The 21,520-nt window shown below is 41.1% G+C and overlaps 1 protein-coding gene across 2 annotated transcripts in view; it reads left to right on the top strand.

The window, feature by feature from the left end:
* Window positions 1-21,520, top strand: part of LOC115790667 (gamma-aminobutyric acid receptor subunit beta-3-like) — a 93,185-nt gene that overhangs the window by 56,190 nt on the left and 15,475 nt on the right. For both annotated transcript variants that reach the window (XM_030744550.1, XM_030744542.1), the window contains exons 6-8: window positions 5,703-5,785; window positions 7,671-7,808; window positions 15,931-16,083. In XM_030744550.1, coding sequence (XP_030600410.1) covers window positions 5,703-5,785; window positions 7,671-7,808; window positions 15,931-16,083 — 374 coding nt within the window. The remainder of the gene's footprint in view (window positions 1-5,702; window positions 5,786-7,670; window positions 7,809-15,930; window positions 16,084-21,520) is intronic.

Below are 21,520 nucleotides of genomic sequence, written 5' to 3'. Positions count from 1 at the left end.
GATTCTGGCTAGACTGAATGTAAGCAGTTAATCCTTTAACGCCAGGCGATCACCGCTGAAGCGCCGGTTACTTGCCCTTACTAGCGGCGAACAGCTGGTTAAGACGTAGTGTATCAGCACGAAGTCGGCTAATCAAAGTTCCTTTGATCAGCTGGCTTTTTACCGTAACTCCCCGACCGTTTGTCCTATCGGAAAAATTCAAACGGTTCCTGAAAGCTCAGAAACTGCACTTCACAGCCTTATGTGGGTATTACGGTATTTGTTGCCGGAAATCCGTGAACTGCGGCACTTTTGAAGTACACTGTGTCACGTTTGGAGGTATATATGGTTAATGGGAAATTCTGTTTAATGTGAATTTCAGCATATGCAGATTAAAAACAGATTTGCTGTTTTTGCTGCTTTATCACAGTTAATTGTCATATTATCACAAACAAATTTCATGTAATTGCTAACTTGACCCCATTCAGTGGCAAACTGATTGCTATTGCTGTGTTATTGCTGTCTTGAGCATCAAAGTCACCAAAGATGGCAGGGTTAGGGTTCAACCACTGTTTTTCCTTGTGTGACTGAAGCATTAGACATAATGGCCATCTTTTCAAGAAACCCATCTATCTATATGTCCCGTTGTGGGCTTCCTAATATTCCTTAACCTCTTTACATTCACAAGGTCACCAGGAACCCATCTAGGGTTAGGATTGGGTTTTGTTTTAGCCACATGCTACATAGGCCATTTTCAACACTAGAAATTGCTCCATTTACAATAAGCACCTAACTTGGTGAATGTTCAGAAGCTAACCAAGACAAAGTCCATAAGTTGCTCCAGGTCTTTCATCCCAAGAAAACTGTACTGAAAGAAAAGAGATAAAACTTTAACTCCTAAAATCATAAAATATTTATAGCGTGCCTCATAGCATAGCTTACTTTTCTTTACCACCCATGCCTCACTTTCTGCCTGTAACAAAATATGACTGAACAACTAACTCCCTTTTCTATTGTCATCCCCAACCAATGCAAAGACCAAGCCTACAATCATTTGATCCCGCTTACTTTGCTATATAGCTAAAGCTTCATATAGCACAATCTTCTGTGTCATCAAGTGTCACTGAGGCCCCAAACAATTAAAAAGTATATCAAAGAACCACGCCATGCAATGCATGACAATGGCCTTTATTACAATAAATGGGCACTGCAGTTTATTTCAAATCCCACATACACCATCAGGCTGCAGCAAACCAACAAGGGCACCAAGTGTGTATTAATCCTCCACTTAAAATAGTCCCTGGCAAATACTATTTTAGTTTAAGGAGATTTTTGAGCTTTCTATTTACTAATTTTACAAATGCTACTAATCTTTTAGGGCTTGGAGTTTAACAGACAGGGTTAAGAAGATCAATACAATGCACCCTTGTGGATTTGTTGAAAAAAGGGGGAAAATTTGGAGATGTCAACCTTCAAAATAAATGCCCTGAAAATGAGCCTCTATCTGGATAACGTCATGCTTCCTTGAAAAGTTCTGTTGAGTATATAGTCACAAAAATAATAGCAAAAAGCACTGCATAAGGCAGGTTAATTAAAAATCTCAAAACAGGCAAGACCTGGGAACAAGAGGGAGAAGAGAAAGCAATCTGACAAGGGGAGAGAAGGGTAATAAAGAACAGGTGAACTTAATCAGACCCTAAAGGCAGAAAGTACAAAGGAGCGAAGTACAAACACACACAAGCTACACGAGGATCTAACCTTCAAAAGAAAACAGGAAGTGAATGGAAACGAGATGAAGCTCACAAAGTCAACAGTGATATTAAAAATCGATGAATGATAATGCCAGGAAGAACAAATGATGACAGCTATTTAGTGTGATAATTTCTGGACTATGCAAATAAGCAGCACTTACCCCAAAACCGGCAACAAAGTGAGTCTCAGGGTCAAAAACGGTCCCTAATGTTTCCTGTGTGTTTAAAGCCACATTGTGGCACCCCAGTCCTCCAGCAGCCGAGAACTTGGCAGGTTTCTGCTTCTGGCCTCTGAACAGCTAGAGGATTTTGTGTCATGCTGAAGGGCATGTCGGTATTGTGGGTTTTTTGGTTTTCTTTTGTTTTTGCTTTTTCTTTTTTTTTAAAGCAATAGGGTTGCATTAGAGGCCATCTATGAGAACAACTGTGGACAGGAGAGACATGATCCACAATGCAAAGTTCAGCTTTCAGCTATTGTTTGATGTTTGTTTCATAAAGCCCTTGTTTTGAATTTCCATTGATCTTTTCGACAAGCAGGTTCAGAAGAGCTAGTGTGACCTATTATTATGGATGCAAGCTTTGAATTATTAGAGCAAAGCAAAAAAAAAAAAAAGCGTGTGTTTGGATGTGCACTTGCACACTTGCGTTTTGCATCTGTCAGTGTTCATGCTTTATAGTCAAGCAGCCATGCTTGATTATGCAAGTGGAGTTCATAGCATTTAGCCCTGTGGACTACTTATAGACCTCTCGGTGCTTTAAGAGATCAAAGGGAGAGGGAGAGGTGTGACGTGGTGTTTGTGATATGAGCTGTTACATAAATGAATGCCAGGTAGAGCTGAGTATCATGTTGAATACAGATTTCTATCATGGTATCAAGGCAGGCACTCTGTAGTTGTGTGTTTGCTTGTTTATTAGGGAAAGTAGCAACACAAAAAAGACCATTTTAGGCTCGCAAAGCTTTTTGTATTTTGTAACTGGTTATATTCTGCTTCAGTCTGCTCTATTATACCATAACCCTGGGATCTGCACATATTAACTTGCAAGATATTTAACTGTATTCAGTAAAAAAATAATACTACCACAAGCTGTATGCAGTAAACTCTAAGGAGCCAGATACCTAGGGGAGCCATTTCCCTTTCTATTAATTCCATTGAACAATTCAGTTCAATTAAGTTTTATTTACCTAGACAAAAAATCACAACAGTCGCCTCAAGGCGCTTTATATTGTAAAGTTAAGACCATACAATAATTACAGAGAAAACCCAAAAGTAAGAATGACCCCCTATGAGCAAGCACTTGGTGACAGTGGGAAGGAAAAATGCCCTTTTAACCCTACAACGTGTCATCTGTGACGCCGCGTACTTCAAAAGTGTCGCTGTTTGCGTACTTCGGCAACAATTACCATAATAACCCTATGTGGGTGTTTCTCAGCTTTCAGAAACCATTTTAATTTTTCCGATAGGACAAATGGTTGCGTAATTATGGTAATTCAAAGTTAACAGGAAGGGTTAACAGGAAGAAACCTCCGGCAGAACCAGACTCAGGGATGGGCAGCCATCTGCTGTGACTGGCTGGGGGTTGAGAGGGAACCTGGCTGCAATTTAACTGAAGGTACAGCTGGGGGCATTCACTAGATGGACCTCTATGAATTTATAAGTGCTTCTGCACAAAAAAAAAACATACTTTTTATTTTAATTTTCACAATTATAGTATCAAAATTATGCCCAGTTTAGGAAAAAAAAAACAATAAAACAAACAAACCAAAGAAACCTTTATGACTGCTGTCAGGTGGTTGCTTCCTGATACAGTGCTTGCCACAAAGTAGCTCATGTTGCTAATACAGAATACAGAAAAGTATTGTACTGCAATCAAAATGTATTAAAAATTTAAAAATGACCCCCTATTGTCAAAACATGATGGACTATATTATTATTGGGCTATAGCTCCACAGGGTCCCATTCACTCTTACACAAGATATGTTCAAAGAGCTGTTTTCAGAAGTTCTTTTCTACAAGTTAATGTTAGCTAACTCGCTAACCTCTTTGGGAAGTATAATAGGGAGATAATAGGGTAGCAACTGGATTACGTGACACTACTTAAGTGTAGAAGACTACTGTTAGCCCAGCATTCCTTGTTGCTCAAATAGATGGTATAAAAGAAGGCTATAGCTACTGAGAGGTTATCTATTGGTTTCTGAAAGCCCCTTTTGAAGCTATGAGTTGAGCGTTTCCGTTGTTGTCATTCCATCTTGGTTTCAAAAATCCAGATGTGACAAGGAGGGGCAGGTCTGACCTGGGATAATCCTCCTTTTTGAAACACGGTATGGCCAAGATTTACAATACAGAATACATTTTTTTATTCAGTATGACCCAAAACATGTGACTGAGCCCATAAACCCACCATGAAAGTCATTTTCCTGCAGACTTCAATAGGAAGTCTTTTTGCAACCACAGCTATGTGCTTCTCTGGACAGAAGCAGTATGCACAGGTGTTATAGCCTCTGCAGGGCTGATACTGCAGAGGGTATAAGTCTTTTGAACCTTTGGTCAGGTCTGTAATTGGACCTTCCTCCGCGTAATAAACTAAGTTCACGGCTCAGATTAGCTAGTTAGCTAGCTAGTTATGGAGCTATATGCTAAGTTAAAGAAGAGGCGTTTTTAATCTTGTTGTGTGTTTTTAATGAATGCACTAACAAATAATAAATAAGTAAAATAGTCTACCACAGACATTTGCTTGTTTGAGAGTGACTTTCATGTCACTGGGTTACATTAACTAACGTGCATTAACTAGCAGTGGGTGATACATGTTTTTGACCCGGCTTGTGTTAGAGAGGCTCAACAGGCCTTTACAAACAGGCTTTGCTGATAACGAGTTGGCTTTTGAGAATGGAATTTATATTCCAATTTATTCCATTTAGATAGAATCATTTATTCATGTGAATATTTATTGATTGATTAAACACTTTAGAACGCTATATGTTTTAATTTAAACACTGTCACTTTAACAATTTAAAGTAAATCAACTATCAATTATTAGAACTTCTAATCAATGCAGTGTATGAAGTATTGTTTTTTGCTCTTACATGACTAAATGAAAAGATTAAGTGGGAGAGAAGCTTCAGTGATATTAAAGAAATGAGAAGGTGATGTCATATCTATTATGTGCATGATAATGCTTACAGTACATCTGTTGAAGACCCCATACAATGTCGCTGTAATTTTTGCTGTATAATGATGTCACATAATGGAGCCTCATCTCAGTCTTAGCTCGATAAATACATGCAGTGGCTAACTGCCAAGCAGCCGGCTTTTAATCAGGCCAGACTTAGCCTAAATCATTTTGAATTTGCATTTCACTTTGCTGCTTATTTTAACTCTCTGATTATCAGTCGTTTGAGCTCGCACATCTGATAAACAAAAGGGATAGATACCTCCTTATGACCCAGTTCAGATGAACAGGGACTGAACTCATACATTGCTTTAATATTTTTTATTTTTAGAAATTGTCACTTCATCAAAGGGTGGACGGCAGCCAGCTTTGGCGAAGGGGAGCGCGAACTGATTCAAAAGCAAGCGTGCGCATTGCTTGTCTGTCTGTGATCTATAGTGTAATTATGTATACAGTTACACAGTCAGCATTTTAACTTGGAGGTGGTGCGATAATCTTATTTTAAGATGACAATGCCAGTAGTCTCCAGTAATATGAAGCCAAGTGAGGAACATGTTGAAAAGACAAATGGATGTTTGGTTTCTTTTAAAGATGATACGCTTTCACCGCAGTGCTGAAATCTAATTGCGTTCCTTCAGTCGCTTATTCTGTTAGGTAACTGCTTACCTGCGCTGCTATTTTTAAAACATCTCAAATCCCTCGCATCGTCACTCCCTTCCTCGCTGTCTTTCAAAACTATTTGTGCAAATCATATGCATCATCTAAAGCAGACTCTCCCCCCCTCTCCCGTGTCTTCTTTTACAGGATAACTACAACAGCAGCATGTATGATGGACCTCAGGAGGTATCCTCTGGATGAGCAGAACTGCACTCTGGAGATAGAAAGCTGTGAGTAGAGAGGCCTAATGCCTTGTGGGCAGATCAATGGCAGCGCACGGGCTGAGAGCCTCATGTGTGAAATGTTACAGATGCATGAAAGAAAACACAATCTCAGGTACAACGGCGGTTGTGTATTTTTCTTTCATGTTCTGTAGCTTTTGTTTTAAATCTGTAGCAGAAGGATGAGGATAGTATACGTAAATGTTTGCACTTTATTTAACTGCTTAACACCCGCTCATTTGCCAGCGATCTGTTTAGGGTAGGATTAGCTTCAGGTTCATTTCTGCTTCTGTATATGGAGCTTTCACCTGTTTGACATACTGACATGGGAAGCTTATAACAGGAGAACTGTGAGCTCAAAATGCATGCAGGAGAGTTGGTTTGAAAAGTAACATCTTCAGTTTCTGTGCTAAAATGACTGCTGATAACTTTACCCTCTGTCATATATTCCTCTCTGGTTGCTCACTGGTTCTACTACAGCCACTCTAATTTTAGGGCCATTCTGGTCCCCACCAAATCATCAGGGACACAAACCCATTGGCCTCTTTATTAGGTACACTGTGCTTGTTTTAGGTTGGACCCTCTTTTGCCTTCAGAACTATAATCATTTTTTTGTGGCATGAATTCAACAAAGCGCTGGAATTGTTCCTCAGAGATTTTAGTCCCTTTTGACATGATAGCATCTCACACTTACCACCAACTGGATATTTCCTCTTCTTTGGATCATTCTCTGTAAATCTTAGAGAAAAATCCCGGCAGATTCTGCTACTTTTGTTTGAACTCCAGCAGGTTGTCTTGACCATGTTTACAGGGCTAAATGCGCTGAGTTGCTGATAGGCTGATTGGATATTTGCATTAACAATCAATTGAACGGGTGTACCTAATAAATCCATTTTCTTAGGTACTTGTCTGTTTCAGGGTTGTGAAGGTGCTGCACCCTATCCCAGCTGTCACAGGTCAACAGTGGGGTACACTCTGGACAGTTTATCACAGGGCCGGCACGTAGAGACAGACAACAATTCACACTCACATTCACAGCTACAGCCAATTAGGAATCACCAAATAACTTCGAGTAACAAAGTTGGGTTAGATTAGGTTATAACTGGTCATTTAACTGCTAAATGACTTTGCCCCTCTGCTGTTTTGTGCTGGGCTGATAGTGAGCAGCTTACTGTGGCTGGAAAAGGGGGTGATAAGAAAACAATAAAGTTGTGGGCCAAAAGCACCAAATCAAAGAACTGAAAGATGCTAAAGTGCTGCTTAGACATGAGAGAAAGTGCACCTCTCTGTAGGCTGTGTTATTATAAATGATTGGGATCCCATTACACTTGTTAAATATTTGATCCCTTCTTCATAAAAAAAATTGATCAGATCAGCTTTAAATTTGAGCTTTCACATATTTAGGAGATGTAGCACTCTACAGGACACTGCTCGCTTTCATTTTAGCCTCCTAATCAGGCACTGGTTTACACCTGGCACGCCAAATATATGACAGGATAGGATTAGGCTTATCAGGGAAATATAGAGTTTAAGGCAGGTTGGAGCCAACGTCCCAGCTAGAGTGAGGACAAAGCACATTGTAGATGTTTGGATTTATATTTATGGTATCCAAAAAAGGAAATAAATACATATATATAAAGAAAATGAAGCAAGATCTGCTAATGACAGTTTGACATTTTCCTGAAGTAAAGCAAACCTGTAGCCTTTCAGAGAAGCGTCTGGTACTTGGAAACAACTTCAAACATGTTTTTGTTTTTTTTTTTTCCTTCCCAAATGACAGCCCAGTTGGATGATCAGCAACGCTGCATATCTTGGTCTCCAGTGATGGTTAGACAGATGGTTACACCTTGGTGTGCATGTGTGTGTGTGTGTCTGTGTGCTTCTTCTTGTACAGATGGCTACACCACAGATGACATCCAGTTCTACTGGAAGGGAGACGAGTCGGCCGTAACGGGGGTGACGCGGATCGAGCTCCCTCAGTTCTCCATTGTCGATTACAAGCTGGTGTCCAAGAACGTAGTCTTTTCCACAGGTAACGGCTTCACCAGCTGGATTTTCCTTTACCTCCTAACAAGGGGGATGTGACATCTTAGATGACATTGTCCATTTCAGGTCCATTTTCAGGCAGATTTTTTCATCAGTTCCTGCAGCAAGCGTTTCTGTGCCAAAACTTTAAACTGTTGATCTTGAATCCTCTGAGCCGAAGTTGTGTTTGTCAGTGCTTCTAATTGGGTTGAAATGAGGAAAAACACGGCCTTTGAAGTATCCCTCAAGCAGCAGCGGGCGACGCAAGCATGCTAGAACGGTGCTTAAGCAGGACGTGTGGTAAATTAGAGCGCAAACCGTCCCCACTTCCGCTGGTTCTTGACCCTGAGAGGTGAAGCTTAATGGACGTAATGGTTCAGTTATTGTGCTAACAGTATGAAATGTAGCTGAAGACTCTAATCAGTGACAGCAGCTATTTGAGTGTGAAATTCGATAACATGAAATAGTCACAGTTAAAGATGTGAACGTCTAAGTTTTCAGTCATTATTTATGAAGACTCGGACTGATCATATTCAAAGAACTGGCGATGTAAACAACCACACAGCTGTCATCAGATCTGATTTGAAAGTTTTCTCCTTTCAGAAATTTCTGCTGATGAAATAACCAATACTGATGTCGGTTTGAGAGAAAATTGTGTCTTATCCTTAAAGTTATTTCAACATTTTCGGAGTTATACTGTAGCTTCATTTGTTGTCATCAACATACACTTAAAACCATCTGCCTCTCATAGTGCAGGTCCCCATTTGGCCACCTAAACAGGGCTGACTTGTCAGGGGCATAGACATGGAGGCCCTGGGGGTGTCCTGTGGCAGATGAATAAATGCGTAGATAAAACTTGCTCATGCACATCTTGTGGATGCTCTGTCACAGGGTTCTCAAAGTCTGGTCCACTGACTAGTGGCAGCCCTTTGTTAAGGTGACAAAAAATGATGCTCTACTGTACATTCAGTTCATGTACAGTTCATTTCATACTATATTATAGCAGCCCAGAGCTCACTCAAATCTCAGCTCTGTTGGATTGGCATCTAGAGAATTAAAAAGGCTTTGGGGTCATGTTCTTTGAGCTGTTCCTGATTAGTTTTTGGAGTGTGGCAGGTAGAGCTCGACCAATATATTGGCAGGCCGACATTATCGGCTGAAATCAGCATATCAGTGTCTGCATTTATAACAGCCAGCAAATTAAAATTTAAAAAGTAAAGGAGAGATGGGAGAAACACCCTTCAGCCATGTTATGAATGTTAACATCACACAGTTTGTCCACCAGAGGGCGTTATGTAAATTCCCTGCTAGCGACAAGCACAACCGGCTGATCCGAGCAATTCATGCCGTTACTGCACATGAAGGATTTACTGTAGCATATTTCATCTTTTAAATGATTTGTGTTGGATTACTGTAGAAGAGTCATTTTAATGAGCAATCCTCATTTCAGATGCAGTCTGTGAACTTTGATTTTTATGTGTCGCACATTCAGGTCCGAAATTAATCAAATTGTTAAGTATGCATTTACACCACAACACAGAGTTTTTATGGATGTTTCCAAACCAACTACCATATAATCTGGTCAGCGGAGAGACATTGAGAGAGGCGGCTTCTCCAGAGCCACAGAAATAAAAGCCGTGTGACATTTAGTAATAATGTAATTTCTCACAGAAGTTACGCTCATGAGGAAGAGCCACGCTGGGTCTGTAAAGGACACGCACAGTAAATCACTCTTTTGTTTGCTTTTTGGGTGTTTGTAACATTTAAGTTGTGGCAGTACTGTATTTTTTTCACGCAGAGTTGCTACTGAAGCTGCCACATCTGCTGCTTTTGCCCTCATTTCACACTATGCGTACCTTTTCTCTGTCTGTGATGCACATGTGCTGCTTTCCATTTACCACCGTGCACGGGTGTCTCTGCCTTCATGTGTGAATCACATGTGAGTGTGCCGATGCAAGCGCACCCCTTGTTTATGAGAAGCGGCATGTCCCTTGTGGGTGGTGGCTATTATTTTAATGTCCGGTGGGCTGCTCGCCCGCTCAGGATGTGTGAAGCACATCAAAGGCTCCCTGCAAGGCTGCTTAATGATCAGGTCTTCTCCATGTCATGTGTCACTAGCAAGCCTTTAGTTCCCTACCCTTTTTTTTCTTTGTCCCTATCCCTCCTTTCTGTCTCATCTCTGCTGCTCTCTCTTTTCTTCTCCTGTTTTCCTTCCTTCTTTAGTGTAACTTTTCTCAGTGCTTTTAAAAGGTGTGCTTGGATGCCAATTACCTTGCGTTCTGCAAAAAAAACAACCCAGGTTTCAGTGCATCATAAATTCATGTGGAATGAGGCACAATGTCTCATTTGAGCGCACACACAAACTTTACGTTTGGATGCAAATGTAAAGTGCGTCCATATGTAAATGCATGAATTGCCAAACAACATTTCTGACTTTTAATTGTGTTCACCGCATAGACTGTATATAAAAGATGGAGGTAGCTTCTATGGTTTCTGCATTTTGAAGCTGTTACTTTGCTGTTTTGGTCACTTTGGAGTCAGAAGTCTTCATGTTTAAACCAGAGGGTGGAGTACCAAGTTTAGCAGCTAATGTTAACAAGCTTGGTTAGAAAGTTGTATCCATAAGCTGTGCATGTGCAATGCACAGCCACACAAATATAATACACATTAGCTTTGTCAGTTAATTCTGTTAAAAATACTAGAACAAAAAATGGTTGAGATGTCCACATCTTTCACCCAAATTAGCATTAATTAGGTGAGTCCTACCAGATAGCTAGGCTGCTATAGCTTCCCATACCTGAAAACATGTTAACCAAAGCAGCCATGCCCCTAACTTTAAGTTGTAATGAAATTCACAAGGGGAATAATTAGAAAAAAGGGGAAATTAGCAAAATATGCCAAAACCATTTGTTTCACCTGGCTGTAAACATGCTAATTTTCATAGCATAGCAACCATCTGCTGGGAAACTTTGGGCCTTTGTTGATATGTACCACCTATCTAAGCATTACTGCAGACCAAGCATGCCTGCCTATTGCAGGTGGCAGTTGCCTCCCGTCAGCAGGTCAGTGTGCCCTGCCACACTGCAAAAACTGCTTAGGAACAGCTCAAGGAACACAACAATATGCCCAAGGTGTTGACTCACCTTCAAACTCGCTTACTCCCAAACCAATAGAGCACCAGTACAAGCTTGAGTCACAGAGGTCCCATGCTGCGACCCATAGGATCCAAAGTTAGCACGGATATTGTTGTGTCTCAACAGGTCAGAGCTCTTTTTTAGGTGAGAAGCAGCAAAATATTAAGCAGGTGATTTTAATTTTGTGGTTCATTGTTTCACTGCACCTTAAGCCTCGAATATACCTTCAAGTTTGTGTGTTTTAGAAATTAAAAAATGCTTCATTAACAGCTTTTGAAAAAAGCCCTGGAAGTACTCATTTTTAATTTATGTAGCACTGAAATTCATTACGATGCTTTAGCAGACTGCACACAAAGACAAATCCAGCTCACATTTGCCAAGACATCAGTGTTAAAGGCAACAAAAAAAAAAGATTTCAGTGAGACTTCTGCAATATATTTGCAGTATACTTTTATAAATCAGTAGTGTAAGCAGTTATGACGTGTTCCATCTGAGCTGTAGGTAGTCTGCATTTTTATAGCACTCAGCCCAACATAAAAAAGGAAAAGCTAAAAAAAAACCTTCAGAAAGAAGAACTGAACAGCCTGATCCAGCGCAAAATTGGCACGTATGGGGTCAGTGGATCTGTTAAAGGCCTGTTTTATTGCCAGAGTCAAACTGCCAGTGAATACAGAACAGTCTCTCGTTGCTTGTAAACCTTGACGGTAACACCCCTGCCATCAGGGTGTCAAATGAGACAAAAAAAAGGACACCTCATCTCCACCTCTTCAGCGCTCCCATCTTACTCAGACTCCACTGTATGACTGTCATCATCACCTTAACTCCTTATCTCCTTTTTTCCTCCTCTCCTCTCCTTCCTCCCTCTCCTCCCCACCCTCGCACATGGTGTTCCTCCCACTTGCCGATGTTGTTTGGTATAGCAGTTACAGCCAGTACTGCTCTACACCCACACACAAGTGAACCTCAGCCTCCTCTTTTTCTGAGCCACTTCTGCATCTGTTACTGCGGCGATGCTCGGCTCTTATTTAGGCTGGAGGAGTTGCCATTAAGTTTGACTCTAAAAGAGTGAATGAGCTATATCCACAGTCTGTTTCTATATTCACACTGCAGTGAAGTGTATGTTCAGCATGTGTAGAGTTTGTTCACTGGTGCCAGAACTGTAAATACTGGAGGATCATCTAATGTGATAAACAATGTACAATTTGTGTATTTATATGAGCTCTAACATATGCTCGACTGTGAGTTGAAGCTTTAGTTAAAGCGCTGCCAGAACTACAACATGACCTCCAGCAGCCACTGATGTGAATGTCTGTGACCAAACAATCAGGACCAGATATCATGAGAGCGGCCTGAGGGCCCGACGTCCTCTAGTGGGCCCTGTGCTCACTGCCTGGCACCGTGGAGCCAATTGGCATTTGCCATAGAATACCAGAATTGGCAGGTTTGGTGGTGGGTCAGCGATGGTCTGGGGAGGCATATCCATGGATGGATGCACAGACCTCTACACACTGTAAAAAAAAAATATATATATATATATATATATATTAGGGGTGGGACTCGATTAAAAAAATTAATCGAATTAATTACAAGCTTTGTAATTAATTAATCGAAATTAATCGCATTTCAATATTTGACATGAGAAATATTAATTTAAGTTTAGTTGATGAATAAATCAACACACATAAGCTTAAACTTCAAAATTTTGTTCATTTTCCCACCAGTCTACTACACAGACCAACGAAGGGTGGAAGTGCTCCTGTGATAAGCAAACTCCTGAAATTAAAGTTAAGCATCATAACTGGATAGTTTTATTCAACATTAATGTCTCACTTGTTATAGTTGGAAATTAATCATTCGCTCAGCTGTATTCCTTGATGTTGAAATGTGTTATGCTTGTTTTAACAGCTTATTTTGAATTAAAGACTTAAAATTAAACCACAAAAAGCAGAAAAAGTTCGTTCTCTGTTTAACCAGCTGCTTTTACACAGCTGTGCTTCGCACTCACTGTGCTTCGCACTCTGCTCACTTCCGGCCTTTGTGGTGTTCGTGGGCTGCGAAAGACGTGGGCCGGGTCCTTCGCAGGATGCGGCCCCTAATTTGGACATTGTGCGTCGATATAATCTGTATCCCGGGAACTCGCGCACTGAGAAACGTTCCACGGTGCAAAGTGCGATTAAAATGCGTTAAAATTTTTAACGCGTTAATTTCCCCGTAATTAATTAATCGAAATTAACACGTTAAAGTCCCACCCCTAATATATATATATATATATATATATATATATAACTGGGGTGCCAGAAAAAAATTGGTAAAAAATCTGAAATCTCCCATCATGTAAAAATATGGAAATTTTCGGAATTAACTTTAAATGTTCATGAAATATTGTGCATTTTTACAGATTTTTTTACATATTAAATAAAAGGTATTTACAAATGTAAAAACCGTGATATTACCTAATAATATGGTCAAACACTGTTGTGATACAATAAATCAGGCTTAAAGTTGCAGTACTTAAAGTACTGTTAGTAGTTGGGTTTTACTACATGAGTTTTATTTTATAAATGACATTTTGTTTCGCAATCACAACTCTTAAACAATTAAGGACACACTTTATTCCCTGTGCTTCAGCATTTAATTGTTAACAAATACCACAATCGAAAACTTCTAACAGTTTGTTATAAAAAAAATAAGACAAAAGTGCTGTGTACTAAATGGCTTTTTAATGAGCCACACAAACAAAACAGAATTACAATTAAAAACATCTCCCAATTAAACCAGGGGTGGCCTAAATTTAGAGTCACACTGAACATGGCAAGTTTCCCTGGTGTCGTTGATACCTGAAAATGTTTGGACACTTGTAGACAGCAAAGATATGTTTCAGTTGTGGTGCAGTTGACAACAGGTACAGTTCAGGTTCTCTGTGAAACACAATGAAACAATTGCCCACCCTCAAGGAAAGATGGCCAAGGACCAGTGTTCTTTTCTACTGGTGGCATGAGGTGGTACAAGCTGTCCATTCAGGTTGCACAGGTAGTCCAGGATGGCACATGCATAGGTGCAGTTGCAAAGAGGGTTTGTTGTGTCTCCAAGCACAGTCTGAAGAGTATGGTAGCGATACCAGGAGATGGGTACTACACAAGGAGACCGGGACAGGACTGTAGAAGGGCATCACCGAGCCGCAGGACCAATGTCTGCTTCTTTGTGCAAGCAGGAACTGAACAAACACTGCCAGTCCTGTAGTGGGACTTGTGCTGACAGCCCAGCACCATGCAGATCAGTTCCCATTCCATTCCCGTTCCCATTCCCATATATATAGGAAAAACTCTGTTAAATTACAGATATTTTTTACAGTGCAGGCTTGGGAATGTCACCCTGGCTGCCATTAGGTATCAGGATGAATCCTTGGACCCATGATCAGATCTTACACTGGTGCAGTGGGTCATGGGTTCCTCCTGGTGCATGACAATGCCCAGCCTCATGTGGCAAGACTATGCAGGCATTTCCTGGAGGATGAAGGAATTGATACCAATGACTGGCCCCCACGCTCGCCTGACCTAAATCAAATAGAACTCCTCTGGAACATTATGCTTCATTCCATCCGACGCCGCCAGATTGCACCTCAGACTGTCCAGGAGGTCAGTGAAGCCCTAGCCCAGATCTGGGAGGAGGAAAAGACTAGAGATATCCTAAATCAGTAGGATTTACTATCTATATGAATGTCTTCAATGTCTCAAAGCAATTCAACCTACTGTTAATAAAAGATCCCGGTATGGGCCAGTTGGACCAACATTGCATCATAGCCGAGAGTGTTTTGGGAGTATATTAAGTTAGTGTGGGCTGTGTGCATGACATACTAAATAATTTCACTGATCCATCATGATGCAAACTGGGAAATGTGGGCGCTGATTGCCTTAAAAAGTCAAATCAGTCAATAGCACTTAGAGTACATAATAACATTTGATGTATGGCCTGTGTTTGAAATAGCATGTTGCCATTTTTATTGCAATCTAACAGACAGCTGGTGCTGAATCTTAATGAGATTGCGTGCATTTTTTTTTTCTTTTGTTTTCTTTTGTCTCTTCAAAGTCACTCTATGCAGCTCCGCACAAGTGTGTATTCGATTGGACCCACGCTCACCATAAGTAGCTTTGGCTGAAACCCACGGATTGGCAATTACAGCATAATGGGCCCCACTTCTCCTCCAATATAAAACAAAAATGGAAAAATGGCTAAGAATAGTGGGAGTAACGAGCCGTAGATAAAATCCATATAGAGACATAATGCTGGGAGATTGATGAGAAATCATGCCGTACCATTTATATCAGAGTTTCATGCACACTCATGCACAGATACTGTTTATATTTCAGGTCATGGAAAAATTTAATGACAAAAATGCTCTCTCAAAGCAGCACTGTAATTTGAAATTCCTGACTTATGAAGCCTCAGAAGCACCGCTACATGCATTTATAAACCTAGTATTCCTGTAATGCCGAATCCGTCGGAATCCACACATTAATTATGGAGGTGGACGATGTGGAGAATTGATAAATCAAAATGTGGTGAAATTTTTATCACCATCCTGAATATTGTGTCACATCTCTCTGATACATGGTTGCAGTTTTGTGTGTGTGTGTGTGTGTGTGTGTGTGTGTGTGTGTGTGTGTGTGTGTGTGTGTGTGTGTGTGTGTGTGTGTGTGTGAGAGAGAGTGAGTCGATGTGTGTTTGCGCTTTTGAAGGGGGATACTTGTTACCATGGCGATAAATCCAACCCATGCTGCCCGGGTTGCCATGGAAACTGCAACAAAAACACAAGGTGTCCCTACATGCTTATCCGAAGAACAAAGTTAGATGTTATTTTTCCATTCGCTTACTAATGTTTTAAGGCATGTGTTTGAAATGAGCTTAATATGTTTCACATTAGTAGTTACTATATTATAACCCATGACCCCTCAGACTTACATGCACGTACTATGTCTCTGTCTCGCTCATCTTCAGGTGCCTACCCTCGACTGTCTCTGAGCTTCAAGCTGAAGAGGAACATCGGCTACTTTATTTTGCAGACGTACATGCCATCAATCCTGATTACCATCCTCTCCTGGGTGTCCTTCTGGATAAACTATGATGCGTCAGCAGCCAGAGTAGCTCTAGGTAAGTAGTGGTGACTGTTACGGAGTAGGTATTTGTCTTTCTCAGATAGGGGACGGGTAGAAACCACAAGCTGCCTTCCTTCCTTCAATCTGATTCCCAAAAGCAATGCGTTTGAGAGTGACTGAACTTCTCTCGTTGTTGTGTGTGGGTCTTTGGGGCCTTGCTTGTAAACTGGTGGGCTAAATGGTGATAGATTTGAAGAAAAGTACAAATCCACCGAAAGACCTTCAGGAGCTATAAATTCCTCACATCTCTACTGGGCATTATTTAACCTCTTCTTTCATAGTGCATATGTAGGTCCAAAGGACTGCACACCTCAAGGCCCCCGATGAGTAAACACTAAGTGATGAACAGTGCAGAGATTTAAGTAACAGGTCATCGGTTTGTAATTTAGCCCCAACCGGTCGCGGCAGATGGCAGCCCCTCCCTGAGCGTGGATCTGCCGGAGGTTTTTTCCTGTTAAAAAGGTGTTTGTCCTTCCCACTGTCACCAAGCACTTGCTCATAGGGGGTCGTTTTGACTGTTGGGTTTTCCCTGTAATTATTGTAGGGTCTTTACCTTACAATATAAAGTGCCTTGAGGCAACTGTTTGTTGTGATTTGATGCTATATAAATAAAATTAAATTGAACTGAATTGAATTGAATTATTGTGATTTCAAGAGGCTGAAGCACAGTTTTGTTTGGTGTAATGTCGACTTGATCACACATCAGGCAAGAGCAGTGGTCATAATATGAAGGCTGCCACAGTAATAGTTAAGGTATAACTTATACATCAGGCTTTCCATAACACTCATATTTGATATGCAAAATTGGTAATTCATGAAGTTGCACCTCTAAACAACAGAGGTCCAGTTCAAGCTTAGCTTTTTAAATTTCCAGAAGAGGGTGTAGCCACCTATTCCTGGTAGAAAGTGGTGTCTTCCTTTTGTCTTCAGCTACATTACATTAGCGCCCCAAAAGAAAAGCAAACTCAAAAGAAGTGTATTTGGTGTAGCTTTTGTTAGCCCTAATGTAAGCTAAGCTAAGTATGGTCAGCCATAATACCATAATTTCTGTAGATAGTTACAGCATAGTAACAATATAGTAATGTTATCTTGAACATTTATTAGCAGTGACATGGCAACCAGGGACCACTTCGAGTGATGGCTGGCAATGTAACCGTTGGTGATGTGAAGTGGGCGAGTCCCAAGTTAAACTCAGCAACTGCACCATAATCAACCAGATGTTGACGTTTCATCCAACTTTAGTGGTCCAGTCATGCCGTCTCTTACAAAGCAAGAAATGTCAGTCATATTACTGCAACAAAAGCAAATGGATGCATGTCTTATGGCACTCGAGTGATAAATAATTTAGTTATGAAATGGCTGCAATCAGACTGCTCCCCCCTGCTTTTGGAGCAGTCTGATCAGTGGCTTGATCAGTTATCTCATCACTTTGTTCTAATAAAGATTAGCTGTAAAGAAAAGATGGTGGAAAGCCACAGTATCTATGAGGGGTGAACAGTCACATATGATTACATAGTATAATAATTGTCAGAAGTATCATTGTTTAGTGCTATGAGTTAAGCTAAGTAACACATTCTTAACTATAAGTTAGTGGTGAGCTTTACTTTAGTAAGATTTCTCATTGCTGGAGATGCTGTAGGTGTTTGGAGAGAACTAACATTGCCAGATTTCCTTCAGGGACTATTTTGGAGCAGTTTTACACTGCAAAGAGAAGGCTCTTTCTGAACTGGCAACAATCCAGGCATTCATGCAGCAAAGCCCCCCCGAAAAAAACAAAAATTCCAAGTTGTGCTAAATAAACAATGCCATTGAAGCTGAAGCATTGTATGCCATAATCTGGAAACGGAACTATTTGTAGTTTGCTAATGGCTCCTTTAACGCAAAAGCAGTTCAGCTGTTTCATAAAGCAGCTTTTTAAGACTCAAATATTCCAGTTGGGCAAATTAGGACAGAAGAGGCCAGGCCTTTAAAGGACCCCAGAACCCCCCGATAGTGATCAGTTGGTGGTAGTAATGAGAAGGCAGGTGATTAACAAAGTTGCCATGTTTGACTGCAACTAATGATTTAAGTGAATCAGCCCATCATTTTCTCAACTAATTGGATAATTATTCAGCTTCTAAAAGGCCAAAGTGACCTTCTGAGATTGGTTGTCCAAAAACCCAAAGATATCCAGTTTACAATAATCAAAGGCAAGAATAAAATCAAGTTATCGCATTCGAAATCAAGTCAGACTTCAGTCAATAAACTGCAGCGCTGCTGCGATGTATGGTCTGCTGCGTTGGATGTACATGATGGAAACTTCCAGGTGTGGCTGGACACGGGCAGTAGCTGTAAATGTTTGCCCCGAGGCCAAATAGTTCAATCTGGCCATGCCAATTGATTGCTGCTTCAGTCCTTCAGTTCAGTTTGTAAGGACAGATAATGGACCAGTAATGACCTTAACACATCATAATGCATTTTGGAAAACATGCTTTGATCCATTACCTTTCAGCAGCATCCATCTGTTCCCCTGTTATCCTGGAGGGCATCTGTGTGTGTGTGAGTGTGTGTGTGTGTGCATGTCTGTGCACATGCTTTTCTCTGTTACTACTCGGTCTCTTTCTCCCTTTCATTAAGGCATGTATGCAATATCCGGTCATTATTGTATGCCTTGGAGCGTGTGTCTGCTTTTTGTGTGTGTGATAGGCGCAATATCCGGCATGCAGCTCTACAGGAGCGAGGCAACCGGAGGTCCATTCTCTTCTCCTGATGGGCCATTCTGAGCTTTCAGCAGGTATCTCGATTGTGGAAGAGGCTGCGTGTATGCACGCATTGGGATACTCTTTGTGTGTGTGTGTGTGTGTGTGTGTGTGTGTGTACATCTGCCGGTAAAAGCAGTGTAATGATCAGGAGGAAATCAATTTAAGGAGGCAGCAAGCAAACAATTGAATTGTTTGAAGGAGAATCTCATTTTCCTGAGCAATTTCAAAGGACTGCAAAGTTAGAAGTTACCTGCTTGCATCCTAATCTGGTTGCAAGCCTTTTTCCACAGTCAGACCCTTCGTTCATAATCATATTACACGTACAGTTAAGGTGTGGGCATTAGCTGTACAAGAACACTTTTAGTGTAATATTAGATACACAACTATGTGTTCTTTCACACCTTAGAAACCTTTTTCTCTTATGTGCAGATTTGCAAAGTGAAGTCTACAAATCTGTGTACAGTACTCGACTCTTAACCAAGTCTCTAAGGACTTGGTTTAAGTTCAGGGTTAGAGTTAGGTACACATCTTTCAAATTCCCTTCTTATGGACTTCTTACCTATTCAGCATACTCAAATGGAAACCTTTTCGCAAAGGGCCAACTGCATGTAAGGGAGTTGATTTGAAAGGTAAAAATTTCGAGTTTCTGAAGGTGTGCTTGGTTAGCACATGGCTGAAATGCAGCTTAACCCTAACCAGTTTGCTGCTGACTGGGTGGATGCTAAGTGGTTAAAGTTTTCAGATAATGCATATCATCATATCAACATATCATGTCCATCCATCCATTTTGTTCCAATTCAGGGACATGGAGCCAATCCCCGCTGTCATAGGGCAATAGAGTAGAATGCCAGTAAAGTTCTGCTGAGGGGGCATAGTGACCTTTTTGCTCAGGACCGGACCTGTAACACCGATGCTGAAACTCTACAGACTGCCATGAAATATTGTTTGCTGTACAATTCAGTCACTGTCACATGCACGAGATCTAAGTATACATGCTTAGTTTCAATTCGTCCCAGGGCCCATAATACATTTGGCCATTACTGCATTTTTCCTTGCTTTAAAGCCCCGTGTGCAGCCTGGCAGTTTGCACTGTCTGCAAGTGATGAATTGAAGTGTTCAATTAACACTGCTTTGATTTACCTCCCATGCCTGTCATTTCACAGGCTTCACAGGCTTCTACATGGTACCTTTTTTCCTTTTCATAATGTTGAGCTGTGTTGCTAATGGCCTATTGGCACATGATTAGAGGAGATTTGATTGCCGTGTGCCTTTGTTGAAGCCGTTATGGTGGAAAAGAGACTCGGGGACATATAATGAGAGAAAGGAGGGGGAGGGGATGGTTAAAAAGGTGCAGTGCGAGCAAATTGGGGGGTGGTCGCCACTCAGTGATGGTGAGATTAAGAAGCAAAGAACAATGAGACAAGACAGGGTGGGGGTAAGGAAGAGAAGGCAAGAGAAAGAAAGAGAATGAGAGAAACCCCATGAAACTGTATTTCTCCCCAGAGAGTGTAACACCGTGATGAAAGAGGAGGGTGGCCCCCAGGTGCATCGCCCCTTGATTAAATTGTCCGAACAGGGAGCGAGGGAGGGAGCAAAAGTGAGGGAGAAGACTGGAAGGAGAGAGGGAGTGAAGGACAGAGATTAATGGTACAGCTGAGAGAACACCTATAAAGAACAAGACTGTCATTATGTGGAGGCAAAAAAAAAAAAAAAAGAAAAAAGCAGATTGCACCAACCAGTAGAGCCAGCGGCACTAAACGTGCACATATGAGCAAGGTGACACACATTCAGACCTGCGATGGACACGCGAGTGCCATTTAACCAGTAAATCACACGAAGGCTTGGACTGATTTTAGCTTTCCTGCACCCTCCTCCTCACCACCCCCCACCCCCCCTGACTGCTCCTTGTCTCGTCACTTTACTTTATTGCCTGCGAACCAAAAACCTTGCTTGTGTGAGCAGCACAGAGACTGATGGGCTCCATTTGTTGCCAGCACAGGTAGATACAGGTGGAATTTGTCAGCTGTTTAACTTTAGTGAGATAATATATTGCAGCATTGCATAGCAGGAGGTCTTGGTTTGCACGTGTATGGGTGAACACAGCATGAAGAAACCAGAAATGCATTTGTTTCCTTTCTGACGCTGGGTGCTCAGGGGTTACCATAAAATGCACTGACCCTCAACCAATTCTATATGTGTCTGTAATTTTACGAGACTAATGGTGTCTTTCTGTCGTGTTGAAACACACGTGGTGTAAAGGTGCCCTTACTGTTAACACCGTGTGTTACCCTTAGTGGTTAAGGTTACCAAGAGCTGGGGGCTAGATACATGCAGCACTATTCTAATGAGTTATTTCTGCTTGGTGACCGAGGGGCAGGTGGATGTTACAAGGCAGACCTTTGAATTTCAATGAGGCGGATTTTATGAGCCCACCTAGCAGCTCGTGTCTTTACGTTCAAGTAAACAGGATCAAATATAAAAGCCATCATCAAATTGATTTTCAAGTTAAAAGCATACCTTTATTCCACCTCTTACTGCTATTTCTAGCTGTTTCTCTGGTACTTGAAGAAGGCAAGCACCATCATCTTTTTCCTTTTTTTTTTTCCACCAGGTCAGTCGTGCTCTTAACTAGCAGAGGAAGCAGCCACAGAACAAACATGTTTTCTGTAAAAATAGCCCTGTTTCTGTAGT

The sequence above is a fragment of the Archocentrus centrarchus genome, chromosome 2 (assembly GCF_007364275.1).
Source record: "Archocentrus centrarchus isolate MPI-CPG fArcCen1 chromosome 2, fArcCen1, whole genome shotgun sequence".
Lineage (NCBI taxonomy): Eukaryota > Metazoa > Chordata > Actinopteri > Cichliformes > Cichlidae > Archocentrus > Archocentrus centrarchus.
Note: the sequence above shows the minus strand (reverse complement) of the source record. Positions and strands in the feature narration are given on the sequence as shown.